The following is a 14,408-nucleotide window of genomic DNA, read 5'->3' as shown; positions in this document are numbered from 1 at the left end:
ACATAAAGGAAGGACCAGATCAGCTTATCAATAGGTGTGAACAGTGGTATGTTTCAGGAAGGATTAAGCATTGTTTGACTAGTGAGGTTTTTCTTGATTATTTAGACTTTGATGTTCTAGGATTGACATGTCTGATCAAAGGAAATACTAATTTGCAGTAAAGACACACCACTGTCCCTACCACTCCCTCCTCAAGCTTGTCCACGATAAGCCTCACCTCTTCCCACCAAGGAATAACCGGTCAATCTCTGAATAAACCCTCTGGTTTGTCTTTTGGCATAAGCACAGATCAGACATGCAGTAAATACACAGTAAAATTAAAATGCTCCCTCAGTGGTAAAGAATACAAGCGGAACACGCAACTGGAGTCACTTGAGGCATATCTATCTAAGGGACTTATAAAAGTGTGAGATATTTACAGATGACTGTGTGTATAAAATACGTATTTTATATCTTGTCTCAATATAGTTATGACAGTGTTGTAAAACTCACTTTAGAAATGGAAGATCGAAGCACAGGAAAGCTATGTGATTCATCCAGTACCACAAAGGAAAGCTATGCTAAGGCATCTGGATCTCCAAAGCTGCTGAAAAAGATTGCCCCAGCCAGAGGACCACAAATTTGGGTATTTCATGAATAGCTTAACGTCCCTCAACACAACATATCCCCTTTAACTAAGCATTTAAACAGAACTGTACACGGGCATTTTGACTAGAGCATATGTCATCTGATTTATTCTAGATCAATTCTACATCTGTACCAACAAGCAACCAAGAAACAGGGGAGTAGGAAGATTGTTCATCTAATCTACAGAGAAGCCAGAACACCCTGTGGTAAGTTTTGGAATCACCACATCTAATCTATGAACCCAGTTTGTTGGTGCTAGACCTATTTCTGTTTTAACGTAGACTGAACCATTACATCTTATAACAAAATATAGAAAGCATGAATATGGCACTGCATGCTTTGAATAAGCAACTACTTCGGGAATGAAAATGAGTTATTCCACATTATCATACTTGCAATCCATGTGTTCGGGGACCTAATCTTTAGGCAGGTATGTACGCCCTGCCAAGTGTTACAGCCTGTGTCACACACTGCATGCTCTATGCTGGCATCTCTGAGAAAACAACCCCAGAATGAAAACGTGGACACATGCCACAGCCCACTCTTGGTCAAGCATCCCCTGCACTAGGTGATTACTATGGGTCTTTTAAAAAACTCTCTAGGGCACAAAGATCCAAGTTTCCCGATTGTACTTCTTTGGGAGCTGGGCAGACTAAAGCTGTTAGTATTGGAAAGCTGCCCAAAATGCTGTGAAAGACATGTAATTGATTGACCGCTAGACCACAAGTCTGTGGTGACATGACACCTTCCAGCTTTCTTCAGATTAGGCATTGCTTCAGAAAACTGTATAACAGCCTTTTGTAATAGGGCTGAAAACGAGCACAGTTGTCTCAGCCAGCTGTATCCATAACTTTGATAAAAGGTACTGCTGGAAACTATGTACCGTGCACATTTACAATCATTTTAAGCAGCACCTTTCACGCTAACAGCAGTTCACCTCACTTTACAGAACTAATAATGCAAACCCAACATTATCAACGCTAGTCACAAAGAAAGGAGGGGCAAGGTGAGAATAAAGGTGTGCTATTTGGATCAGATCAAGGATGAGGAGGTAGAAATTCAGTGAGATTATTTCCAACAGCAGGACTGTACGGAGGGCTTTCCTATCACCAGCACGAGAAAGAGCAGAGGCAGCTGTGCACTAGGCTGTGAGAGCAGAAAGCTCTGCAGCACATCACTGCAAAGCAAGGGGTGTTAGCGTAGAGACAAACACATAACCATTCCAGGAGGGTTATATGTGGTGCTTTATTTCGAGGCCCTGGGAACCAGGGAAAGGAGGCAGAGAACAGTCCTAAGTCTTGATGTGAATGCAAAGCCCCTGGTTTATTTTAAGTTAGCTTGTTAGCAGCATCACAATCAGTATCACCAGAAGTTAAAACAGGTGTTGGGTATTAAAATACCCACTCTGTTCTGAGTCAAAATTAAAAAGAAGAAAACAGAAGAAAGACTGTAACAAAGTTTTGTTTCCTTTACACAGCTTTTAGAGCCTCAACATTACCAAAGGTGTGAATACAGACATTTGACAGTTTCAAACAGTTCAATACCGCTGTCTCTGTGGTAGCACATTCCAGGTCATGGGGAGGACTCTGAATGTCTTCATTTAAAAAATAATTGGCTTCTAGGGCTTCCCTCGCTGGGGAGCCTCATTCCAATTAAAACTTAGGGATTGTTGTACCTCTGGCTTTTGATTCTAGTCATTTTATAAATGGTCTAATTCTGAGGGGCTGAAGTCAAGTGAATTTTTCTCCTCCTAAACTGAGCTTTTGAAGGATCCTGCGTGACTCTGGAAAAAAATACAAGTACGCAGCAGATGTCTTGTATTTGGACATAGATGTTACAAAGGTGACGGGTTCAGATCGCAAATTAGCTGGCAGGGTGTCCAAGTTGCATAACAGTTCATCCTACAGAGTGCATTTTGTAAGAAGCCATATTCTGGAACAGTAGGTGAGCTATGGGTCTGGAAAGCATTGGGTCACAACAGCCTCTTCCAATTCAGTCTGCTTTGTGTCACTCCTGGGAGACAATTTTTGGTGGTTTAACACCATTTCCAGCCCTGAAAATTCCAGGTTTACTGTTCAGAGGTTTCTTTGGGGAGAGAACCAAGAAAAAAGTAACAACACTGTTACCTCGGTATTTCGATGCGAGTTGCCATATGGGGTCCAGACACCGACAATGGTCACGTTAGAAAATCATAGAATTATTAGATTGGAAAAGACCTTAGCGATCATCAGCTCCAACCATACCTGTCTACTACTAAATCATGTCCCCAAGCATCTCATCTACCTGTCTTTTAAACACCTCCAGGGATGGTGACTCAGCCCCCTCCCTGGGCAGCCTCTGCCAGTGCCTGGTAACCCTTTTGGGGAAGAAATTTTTCCTAGTGTCCAACCTAAACTCCTCCTGCCACAGCCTGAGGCCATTCCCTCTTGTCCTGTCACCCATCACTTGGGTGAAGAGACCAACACCCACCTCTCTACAACCTCCCTTTCGGAAGTTGTAGAGAGCAATAAGGGCTCCAGAAATATCTATCTATCTATCTATCTATCTATCTATCTATCTATCTATCTATCTATCTATCTGTCTATCTACCTATCTGTCTATCTACCTATCTGTCTGTCTACCTATCTGTCTGTCTGTCTGTCTGTCTGTCTGTCTGTCTGTCTTCCTATCTATCTGGAAGCGGGTGCCTCACGGCTATTGCCCCCGAAGGCAGCGCTATCCCCAGGGATGCGGGGCGGGGGTCCCGAGAGCCGCTCCCGCTCGCACCGCGTGGGAACGCGCCCGGGTCCGAGGCCATCCCGGGCTCCCTCCCCGCTCCCGAGGGGGCGCACGGCGGCTCCCCCGCACCCTTACCTTGCCGGGGGAGGCAGCCCGCGCTCGGGCCAGGGCGTCGAGGCGTGCGCTGTACTGCGTGAAGCGCTTCTGGTAGCGCAGCGCCGTCACCTGCAGCTCCAGCTGCGCCGCCGCCAGCCGCGACAGCAGCGACTGCTCCCGCTTGCTGGCTCGCAGCGCCTCCTTCTTCAGCGCCTTCTCCAGCGCCGCCGCCCTCGCCTGCAGCGCGGCCCCGTGGGCTCGCAGGGCTCGCAGGCAGCCGTGCCCGCCGGCGCGGCGCTCGCCGTGGGTGAGCATCAAGCCGCAGCCCTGCTCGCAGAGCCCCGCGGGGCGCGCCTCGCAGCGCTCCCGCATGTGCGCCTCCACGTCGCGCAGGTTGAGCACCTGACGGCACCCGCGGTTGCGGCACTTGGCCGGCGAGAAGTCGCACGTCTCGGCGTGTTCGCCCAAGTGCTGCAGCGGCACCACCGCCTCGCAGCCCCGCGCGTGGTTGTCGCACTTGATGTCCAGCTTGAGGATGAGGCTCTTGAGGGGCAGGACGTGGTTGAGCTCCTTGGTGGAGATGCGCTGGCAGTTGACGGGGCAGCTGCCCTGCTGCACCACCCAGGGCAGCACGCACCCCGCGCAGAAGACGTGCCCGCACGGGGTGGTCAGCGGGTCCTCCAAAACTTTGTTGCAGAGGTTGCATTTGAAGTCGGGATCCACCTCCCCGTTGAAGCGATCCAGCTCGAACCCCATCCTCTTCCCGCTTTGCCAAAAAGGAAAACAAACAAACAAACAAAAAACCCAATAAAACAAACCCCAACCCCCCCCCCCCCCAGACAAAGTAAAGCGAAGCGCGCAGACGGGACGGGGGAGGCAGAAAACGTTAATAAATAAATAGCAGCCGCTGCCCCGCCGCCCGGGAAGGCGCCCCGGCCCCGCAGCCCCGCGGCCGCTCGGTCCCTGCCGCAGCGCCGCCTGCGCGCAGCGCGCCCCGCCCCGCAGCCCCGAGAGCAGAGCGGGGAGCGGGACGGGGGCAGCGGGGGAGGAGCCGGCGGGGGAGAGCAGGGCTGGGGCGGGGGAGGGAGGAGGGGAAAGGGAGGGCGCCGCGTTGGAAAGGAGACCGTCGAGCCCGGCCGGACCTGTGCGCTACTCAGTCAGGTCCCTGAGCGTTTAATCTACCCGGCTTTTAAACCCCGCCAGGGATGGGGGCTCCGCCACCTCTCTGGTCAGCTGTGCCAGTGCTTGATAACTCGGTGAAGAAATGTTTCCTGCTGCCCAACCTGAACCTCCTCTGGCGCAGCCTGAGGCCATTCCCTCTCGTCCTGTCGCTTGGGAGAAGAGCCCAGCACCTCTCTCCAACCTCCTTGCAGGGAGCTGTAGACACTGATGAGGTCTCCCCTCAGCCTCCTCTTCTCAAGGCTAAACGACCCCAGTTCTCTCAGCCACCCCTCATAAGACTTGTTCTCCAGTCCCTTCACCAGCTTCATCACTCTTCTCCGGACGTGCTCCAGGACCTCAATGTCTTTCTTGTAGTGAGGAGCTCAAAACTGAACACAATATTCAAGGTGTGGCCTCACCTGTGCTGAGTACGGGGGCATGTCACAATTATTGTCAGGATTATCGTGTGCTGCTTAATATTTTCATCAGTGATATGGACATGGGAAGAGCAATGGATGTGATCTGTCTGGACTTCTGTAAAGCCTTTGGCACGTTCCCTCACAACATCCTTCTCTCTAAACTGGAGAGATATGGATTTGATGGGTGGACTCTTCAGTGGATAAGGAATTGGTTGGAGGGTCACGTTCAGAGAGTAGTGGTCAACAGCTCGATGTCCACATGGAGATCTGTGACAAGTGGTGTCCCTCAGGGGCCTGTGCTGGGATACAGGCTGTTTAATATCTTCATCAATGATATAGCAGCAAGATTGAGTGCACTCTCAGCAAGTTTGCAAGTGGCATCAAGCTGAGTGGTGCAGTTATCACACCAAAAGGATGGGATGTCATCCAAAGGGGCCTGGACAAAGCTGGAGAAGTGGGCCTATGTGAACCTCATGAGGTTCAACAAGACCAAGTGCAAGGTCCTACACCTGGGTCGAGGCCATCCACAGTTTCAGTGCAGGATGAAGGGTGACATGATTGAGAGCAGCCCTGAAGAGAAGGACTTGGGTGTGCTGATTGCTGAGAAGCTCAACGTGAACCGGCAATGCACGCTTACAGCCCAGAAGGCCGACCGTGTCCTGGGCTGCATCAAGAGAAGTGTGGCCAGCAGGGCAGGGGCGGGGATTCTGCCCCTCTACATCACCTTTGTGATACCCTACCTGGAGTTCCAGTTCTGGAATCCCCAACATAAGAGGGATATGGAACTGTTGGACAGGGTCCAGAGGAGCCCACAAATATGATCTGAGGGCTGGAGGACCTCTGCTGTGAGGACAGGCTGAGAGAGTTGAGGTTGTTCAGCCCGGAGAAGAGAAGGTTCCAGGGAGACCTTACAGCAACCTTCTAGTACCTGAAGGAGGCATAAAAGAAAGCTGGGGAGGGACTTTTTACAAGGGCATGTAGCGATAGGATGAGAGGGAGTGGCTTTAAATTGGAAGGGGGAAGATTTAAGTTAGACATTAGGAAGAATTCTTCACAATGAGGGTGGTGAGAAACTGGCACAGGTTGCCCAGGGAAGCTGTGGCTGCCCCATCCCTGGGGATGTTCAAGGCCAGATTGGATGGGGCCTTAAGTGGCCTGGTCTAGTGGGATGTGTCCCTGCCTATGGCAGCAGGGTTGAAATTGGATGATCTTTAAGGTCCCTTTGAACTCAAACCATTCTATGATTCTATGGTTATCGTGCTGTTGGTGACACATGAGACATTTGCTCAGAGAGGGGTGTTGGGGGATGCTTGCTGTGCACACGCAGGAGTCAGGGGCTCTGGAAAGGTGCTGCGTGAAGCTGCCCTCCGGAGCTGAACTGAGTGTTTGTCGTTACACTGGCAGTGAGAAAATGTGCCAACAGAGCAGGTTGCCAGTGCTGCTTGGATCCTTATGGAAAAGGGATACATATTCCCTGTGTTTGCATAGCCCAGTAATGTCTCATTAGTGCCACTTGGATGTAAGCGAGGGAGATCAGAAAATGTTACCCCTTTGATATCTGTTTCTGCCAAGAGATGATTTAAAAGCACTCCGGAATATGCTATAAAAACTTAGCCAGACCACACCTGAAGTACCAGACATAGCATTAGGCAAAACCAATTTCTCCTACAAGGCAGATATTCAAGTACTGAAAAAAAAGCAATAAAACAGTTTTATTCATTGTGGACGGCAGAGCAGAATTCTCACATGCACTAAAGCCGCATGCCAGCTCAATTGTTCTTTTAATGTGTTTTGCTTTATGGCAAAGTAGAAGCCCAAGTAGAAACTTCAGTTCCAAGTGACCTTTAGTGTATGCCTATTATATCATGGTAAAACGATTTTCTGAATGTCTGGGATGATTATTTGTTAGTGCCCTTTAGAAAGCAGCAGACTAGTGGTCACACAACTAAGTTTCTGATTCAGTCTCAGGCATGTCATTTTGAGTTTTAAGGGTTTTCACTTTTCAAATATGAATTCCATCTGTAGTGCTCATTTCATTCTAATTATCAGTGTTGCATAAAGCCTCCAGTTGCTTTTGGTTGTCTGCATTGCCCTATTGAATAAAGTGTGCGTCACATATTTAGAGTTACACACCTAGTTAAGGAATTTTGTACAGTTTTGTTCTTTTTAAAATAAATCATGGAATACAGGACTATGCATGCAGGTTTTCTGTTCACTCCATCCGAAGGTCATGCACAGTCCAGGGTGATACAGTTTAATTAATACATACATATCACTGACTTTCTGGTTATTCTATTTGATCTGTAGTAGGGTTTCGCATACTTTCTTGTGCTTCGCTGCCTCTTTCCTCTTCCTTTTCTTTCTTGTCTCTGCCTCCTCATGATTCCTTTTCTCAGCAGCCTCTGTTACCTTGTCCTTTGCTGCAGTGCTGCATCTCTCTCCGGCCACCTGGACCACCAGCAGCACTCTCCATCTGCAGTGTTGGTTCACTGTAGGACACTGTTGTTCTGCCGTTTCTCAGAAAAGCTCGGTTAGCTGTTGCTAGTCACTGTTCTTTTCTGTAAGCATTTTACCTGAAATAAAACTTCAGATTTTATGGTTTTGGAGATGCACATAGTACAACTGAGTGACTAGAGCGCTGGTGTTTAATTTGGTAGCTGCTATATCAGGCCTGATCTGATGGGGAAATCCATCAGTGCAACTGTTTCTGAACAGGCTGGTTTAAAATAACTGTTCTAAACTAGTGCCCCTTGCACTTATGATCTTCTTTACAAGAGTTTATAAAGCGACTTATGCATTTGGGACTGCTGTAAATAGAAATATGTTACTTCCTTCAGTGATCACTGTAGCAGTTTTTGTTTAGTATTTCAAAGTCGTCTCTGCAGGATGCTCGAGGCTGTTCCTGTTGTAGCCAGAGGCAGAGCTTTATTGATGTCAATGAGAATGACATCAGTGCCAGGTTCCTTAGGCTATTTGAAACTATACAAATATTTGGATGGAAAATATGGGCAAGAACATGAATAATGTTTTCATTTGGAGCCATGGCTAGGCAGATGGTGCGCTGAATCCTGTGATATACTTTAATTTGACATTTATGTAGGAATAGATACTTTACTTATAGATTAAAACTTTTGAAGGACACTGCAGTCTTGCATTTACACAACAGTTTGGAGTCTTCACAGGGAGTTGAGGTTTCCCTCTCCCTGCTGCCGTTATCCATTGGAGAAGCACAAATGGAGCCTTCCCTACTGGAGACACATTTCAGTCCTCCCCTGAAAAATAAATGTAAAATCTGCCTCTAAAGTTGAGCCTATAATGTTATTTTCAAAGGCTGAGGTTTGACAGTAAAAAGAGGTTTGGTTTCCAGTGTACTGCCACCAGGGCTGAAATTACATTGCCACAGCTAAGGAAGGTAATTTTTCTTTAGTCAGTTCTCTCATCATCAGAGTTAGCGAACTGGGGTGGAACCGTTACTGAACAGTCAGGGCTCTGTCATTTAACTTTGCTATCCTGTCATAAGAAGGGTGAGGTCATGTCAGTTTGTACTTTGGGATGTGGCGCAGACACAATGCGAGCTCTCAAAGGTCTGCAAAATGAAGGTTTTTGCAGCAAGTTTCATTCAGTTTGGGGGTTTTCTGCTGCTGTGAAGTTTCCAGTCTCACAGCAAATCAAATGCGATTTTATTGGAGTTACTAATTCATCTTAATTTGCCCTTGGTTCATAAAGTTGAGCATGATTTTATGCTTGATAATGATATCTTTGCAAGAAACCCGATGTTTTTTATATCAGTTTGCCTTTAAAAAAGTAGAAACCATTAGGTAACACAGAGAAAGCATTGAATCCCCCTCCATGGCAACCATCTGTGTCATTCTTTTGCATATTTAGTTCTGATAAAAGCCCAAAGGTTAACAGAACATGGCAAATGTAACATAGTCTTCCTCATGCATTTAGTTCATCAGTTGGAGCCTTTTGGAAAATGAAGCTTACAGTTGTCCCGGGCATATTTAAAATACATTTAGTGTATCTGGAATATGTGCAGTATATTTAAAATATATCTAAAATGTCAAGATCTTCTCAACATTCTGTTCATTGCCAAGCACTGAAGTACTGTACAGTTACACATTTGAAAGATTCTGTATTCCATGACATTTTATGACCTTTCTTGTACTATGTATGTTTCACGTGTTTGTCTGTCTGTGTAGCTCCCAAACATTAAATTTCAAGTAAAGTTGCCTCAATCCTTTATTTTTACTGGTGGTAGAAATAAAAGTTTTCATTAATAAAAGATGCACAGAAGAGCTGATGAATGTGGACCAAATAAAATGTCAGTCTTGTAATGGTAGAGCCTAGTCTGCATATCAACAACAGCAGAGGTGGTTCATAATGAAAATGGTTTATATGACATTTATATTAAGTATTTTGCAAAAGGTTAGGCTCTAGCTTGGCAATTGAGCTAAGATTTCAGGGTCTTACATATACTAGTAGAAGGTCGACACAATATTAAAAAGGATGCTTAGATGTAAATTGTATGTTAGCAACAGAACAAACTGCATCAAAAATCCAAATCAAATTTCCAGAAGAACCATTTAAGCAAGAAGTAAAAGAGAGCACACGACCATCCTTTCTTGATATTCTGTACATATTTTTGTGTAGCTGCTTAACAGCTACTTCACTGCTCAGAAATCAAGCTGTTTTCAGACACATACTTGAAGGACTGATATAATCTGAGCCTATTTCATAATTTGCTTCCTTCTCCTCATCTCTTCCCATAACTAAAGTCAGAGTAAAGTTTATAATTTATTTATGAATAATTTAGAGGCAATGTCCACAAGAATTTTGGCTAAAAGTAGACATTCCTATATTAATATGGATAGAGATAAATATAAAACAATGTTCTTATTTCTGGGGCTTTTTAGGCAATTTGATCAGTCAGCTGTGTCAAGCGCTCTTGGTCTCAATAGTTATATGAATTCACCGCTACAATATTTGAGAGTCTTAAAGTTACTTATACTTTTTGTCACCAACTATCGTCTTTGTGATAAGGGAGAATAGTCATGGTTTAAGACTGGGCTTAATGAAATGTGGGGTAATAGAAGTGCCCATTGTAATTTAATAAGTCTTTAGCTGAGTGCTAGAAATGGAATTCTGCTTTTCCTGAGCTGTTCTTCACTTGATATTGGAACCAGTGTTGGTGAGCAGTTGCTTTTTATGACGAAGTCTTGATTTGAGTACAAGACTGAGGCACAGACCTGATCACTGCTTGCCTGAAACTACACAAGGATTCCAAATTTCAGTGGATGCTACATCCCAGAAAGTGTTCAGTTCTATGGGCACAAAGGCTGCATCTTTGAATTTCCTCAGCAATACAAAAATGTGCAGTAGGTATCAAATTATGATGTAGACACCACATTCTGTACTATATAATTTCTTTGTCTTTTCCTCCCTTATTTAAACAATTTAGAGAGTGAGAACTGACATTATATATGTGTAATTCCCTTTCACACATCTTGCATGTTCTAAGTAATGATAATGTTTAAATCTGGACTGTAATTAACTCAATGGTAATGGGTGGGACATAAAATGCAAGCCATAATTTAGAGGCATATTCTGTAGGAGTTTGGGCAATGAATTCACTAATAGTGGAGGTCAGGCCACAGCTCAGAGAACAGAGAATGCCTGGTGAACACAAATTGCTGAGGATCTTTTCCCCATTTTCCATGCACATGAATGTTGCAGAGCTGTCAGATAGTAGTCGCACATGCAGCATTTTGCACGAGTAGGTGTGTTTGGGATTGTGTTTAGCTGACAAATCTGAGAGCCTTTGGATTGCCCTTAATTGACAGTCTGGCCCCACGAAAAAGAGGTGAAGCTGTATTTATCCGTGACTGTCTGTTCACATATAAGCATTTCTGAAAGTCTCCAAGTCCACCTTTTTCTCTTAAAATGTGAAAAACATTTCTATTTTCAAGAACAGGAATGGAAATTAATTCACTTTTCATCCTGGCAGGATGATGTTGAATAATGTGGAATGTTCTGTTTTTTTCCACATCAGCGACACTGTTTTATCCCAGAATGCTTTTGTACCATTTCCAAAATAAACAATTCTTAATACTTGCAGAAAGCGTATTTGACAAGCAGGCTTTTGTGATCATTCACTATTTCTTAGGTAAGCAGTTGCCCTGCTTATGTATTTACAGCACTGTTTATGTTTATATGAGCTAATGAAAAATTCTCTTTTGAAACATATATCTTCATTAAAACCAGAAGCCTTTTGGAAAGCCCAGTCTGTTAAGCAAAAAATTCTTAAATTCTGGGTCAGGTGAGCCCCAAAATAGAAAAGAAAAACAGGTCAGGAGAATGCTTTATTGCCTGACTGCTACAGCAGGATGTTGTGAAGACCACAGCTGTGCGTGAGTTCAGGGTGGGCCTGGAGCATCTTTGGATGATGAGTTCAGCTGTTGCTACTGACCTCTGTCTCTAGAAGTTTCTAAATTACTGATTGCCAGAAGCTGGGAGAGAATCACTGCAAACAGAGCATTACCTGTGCAAGATGAGTATCCCCAGCTGATTGCTCTTAGAGATGGAATTCTGGGATTCTGTGCTTGATGACCTTCAATTTGATCCTAAAAAAGGTGGTGGTGGCTTAAGGAAGCCTTTTCAGTTCAGTGCTCCTGGATTTTCTGTGGATTTTACGTTGCTTGAGAACATCAGCTCTTAAAAAGGAGGTTCAGTAGTTAGGAAGAGTAAGTACATATTTCAAAGACTTTTTTCCTTATTTCTTGTCGGGTAAGGGGTTGCAATAAAATGCATTCGTGGGTAGAGAGGTGTAGTTGGCTTTTGTGAGGTTACAGCAGGGACATGACAGAATTTGCCAGGTGAAAAGAAGTGCATATGGAGAACGTGTGGAATGTGCCACTTGAAAATGTCGTGTGCAGTTTTAGAAAATTAATAATAATTCATATATGTGATTTTAGATGTTGTAATAAAAATTAAAATAAACTTTGAATGGTCAGTCTAGGATAAGCATTAGACTGGGTATGTGGGTTGGAAATGCCTAGTGGCTCTGTTTGGGAGCTGAATGCAAGTTCTAAAAAGTTCTACATTTTAGGTGTTAAAAAATTTCCTATGGGAGGATTTTTCATCAGTGTTCTGCTTGGTGTATTGTGACCGTTTACCCCAGCGTATAAAGAGATGTGCAATAACATCTTGGGGGCATTTTGGAGAAATTGTGAGCTTGAAAGATCACGGATAGAAACTGACAATGTCTGTAGGAAACCTCCCACATCAGAAACCATGAAATGTGCATGCAGCTAGAGAGCTCATCTCCAAGCCCCAATGTTTGTATTTCAGGGATATTAAATCAGGGACACTTTTTGTCAGAGAAGTGTTGGAATCAGGAAACTGTTAAGCCAATGTGGCAACCTATTTATGTGAGTCAAACTTTTGATTAATGTTAGTATATCATATCTTAAATATCTTAAGAATTTAGTCCCATTGAATTAGTCAGTGGATAAGTAAGGCATATGCTTGAAAAGATTACACTAGGTCAAGCCATTGTTTTTCTCATTAATAGAAATATATTGTCTTAATTCAAACTGGTGCAAGTGATGGGAGGTGAGTGCGTTCTGGAAACCAGTCATTCAGTTCAGGAGAAGAAAGGAAGTACATCCTGGCCATTAAACCAAACCAGTTCTGCTATTAAGAGATGAGGTGTAGGGTTTTTTTTTTTAGGTTTTTTTTTTTTTGTTTGGTTTTTTTTTTATTTTTTAAACAGGAAGATACTTGGGTTTTTTTTTCTCTTTTTAAAAAAGAACACTCTTGAAGTTATGAAGACTTTTCCTCTTTGCATGAGCAGAGTCCTTTTGGGACCCCTAAATTTCTTTAGGAGTCATGGCTGAGTAGGTACAGAGACCCCCAAGGCCTCTTCTCTAGGGCTGCTTTATGTAACTGTCTATTTGTGCAATGATGTGGAGTGCCAGGAGCTTTTAAAATCTGTATTTGTGCTCTGAATACCACAGCACTTGTGTGTAGCTCTGCTGTGCAAGATGCTGTGAAAGATCCATTCAAATTACATTGTTAAATATTAATATTCGTAGCTGTCTTGCTCTAAGGAAAAACACTTTGTGTAGTGCTCGTGGCTGCTTCAGTTTTAGCCTTATTTTTGTTTTTCAAATACGTTTATCTAGGGAGCTTCCTGCTCTGTCCTTTTTTCTTTTCCATTTTTTCTTTCTTTTTTTTTTTGTTGTTTGTGTTTCTGCAATATCAAGTATGCCCTGAAATTTCATTAGCGTTTTAGACATTTAGTTTAAAACTATAATCAGTTTTTCAAAGATATTTTGTGAACTTTGCTGGAGGATCCAAAATGAAGAAAAAGTAGTATCTTTTTAGTTTAGCAATCTGTGCTACATTTGTTAGTGACAGAATGTGAGTCTCTTGGCAAAACAATTTTTAGTATAAATACTAGATCTGACTGAAAAAAGAGAAGTGGAATTTTCTGAAAATTCCTTGAAAGTCAATATTGTTGTCACTGTAAGAAGTTTGAAACAGATCATTATAAGGAAATACTGTCCCCAGGTTTGTTACAATTTTTAAATGGAAAATGTAAATTTTCTGTACAATTTGTCTCTCTAACATTGTATTGAAATGGATACCTTTTTATTTCTGAAATAACTAGTTTTGAAAAATAAAAGGATTCATCAACCAGGATGCCACGTAGAAATGTAGGGGAAAATGTTATCTGACAAATTAAGAAAGTAATGATAATATAGCTAATGCTATATTTTAACAGAAAACAAAACAAGGACAATTTTCAATAATATTAATATACAAATAGTCTTAACTTTTTCAATTAGATGTAACAATATAAAGGAAAAGTCACCAAAAGCATGAAGGAGACTGTTAATTTGTTTGGGTTTTTAGGAGGACTTACTAATGAGGCTGAAACTTAAGAGTTCAGAGAAGAGAAGATGATTTGGAGCAGAGGACCAACATGGATGTCCAAGTAAGTCAAGTTTGATATGACACTGTGCTCCATGTTCAGTAGAGGGCTTATTTTCTCACTCTAAGGCATATGCCTGCGAGTAGGATTGTCGCATAGCCTTGATAGTGAGAGGAATGGAGATGGGGATGGAGATTTCTGTACTCGGAAATGCTGTGGGTGTCATGCAGGAAGAGAAGCAAACAAATAGAGGCTCCAGAGGGAACAGGTGACATCCTCTGGGAGGTGAGGAGAACAAAGGCAGTCCCAAGTGGGAGCTGTGATGTGTGTGTCTGCGGAGATCTGTATTTGTATCTGGGTTAAACAATTTCAGGGACACCTGCAAGGTCACAAACCCCACTATTTCAGGTCACTTTCTCTCACTTGTTTTTCATACTTTCACTAGTTAA

The 14,408-nt window shown here is 43.5% G+C and overlaps 1 protein-coding gene and 1 long non-coding RNA gene across 2 annotated transcripts in view; one reads left to right on the top strand and one right to left on the bottom strand.

Moving 5' to 3' along the window:
- Positions 1-4,289, bottom strand: part of PDZRN3 (PDZ domain containing ring finger 3) — a 144,817-nt gene extending 140,528 nt beyond the window's left edge. Inside the window, exon 1 of the mRNA XM_054076136.1 lies at positions 3,481-4,289. Coding sequence (XP_053932111.1) covers positions 3,481-4,197 — 717 coding nt within the window. The 5' untranslated portion in view covers positions 4,198-4,289. The remainder of the gene's footprint in view (positions 1-3,480) is intronic.
- LOC128853239 (uncharacterized) overlaps positions 1-14,024 on the top strand; it is a 113,963-nt gene extending 99,939 nt beyond the window's left edge. Inside the window, exons 3-4 of the long non-coding RNA XR_008451595.1 lie at positions 742-833; positions 13,941-14,024. This is a non-coding gene — a long non-coding RNA (uncharacterized LOC128853239). The remainder of the gene's footprint in view (positions 1-741; positions 834-13,940) is intronic.
- The last annotated feature ends 384 nt before the right edge of the window (positions 14,025-14,408 follow it).

This window comes from Cuculus canorus, chromosome 11, assembly GCF_017976375.1.
Source record: "Cuculus canorus isolate bCucCan1 chromosome 11, bCucCan1.pri, whole genome shotgun sequence".
NCBI lineage: Eukaryota > Metazoa > Chordata > Aves > Cuculiformes > Cuculidae > Cuculus > Cuculus canorus.
The sequence above is the reverse complement of the archived record's forward strand: the minus strand, read 5'-3'. Positions and strand labels throughout refer to the sequence as shown.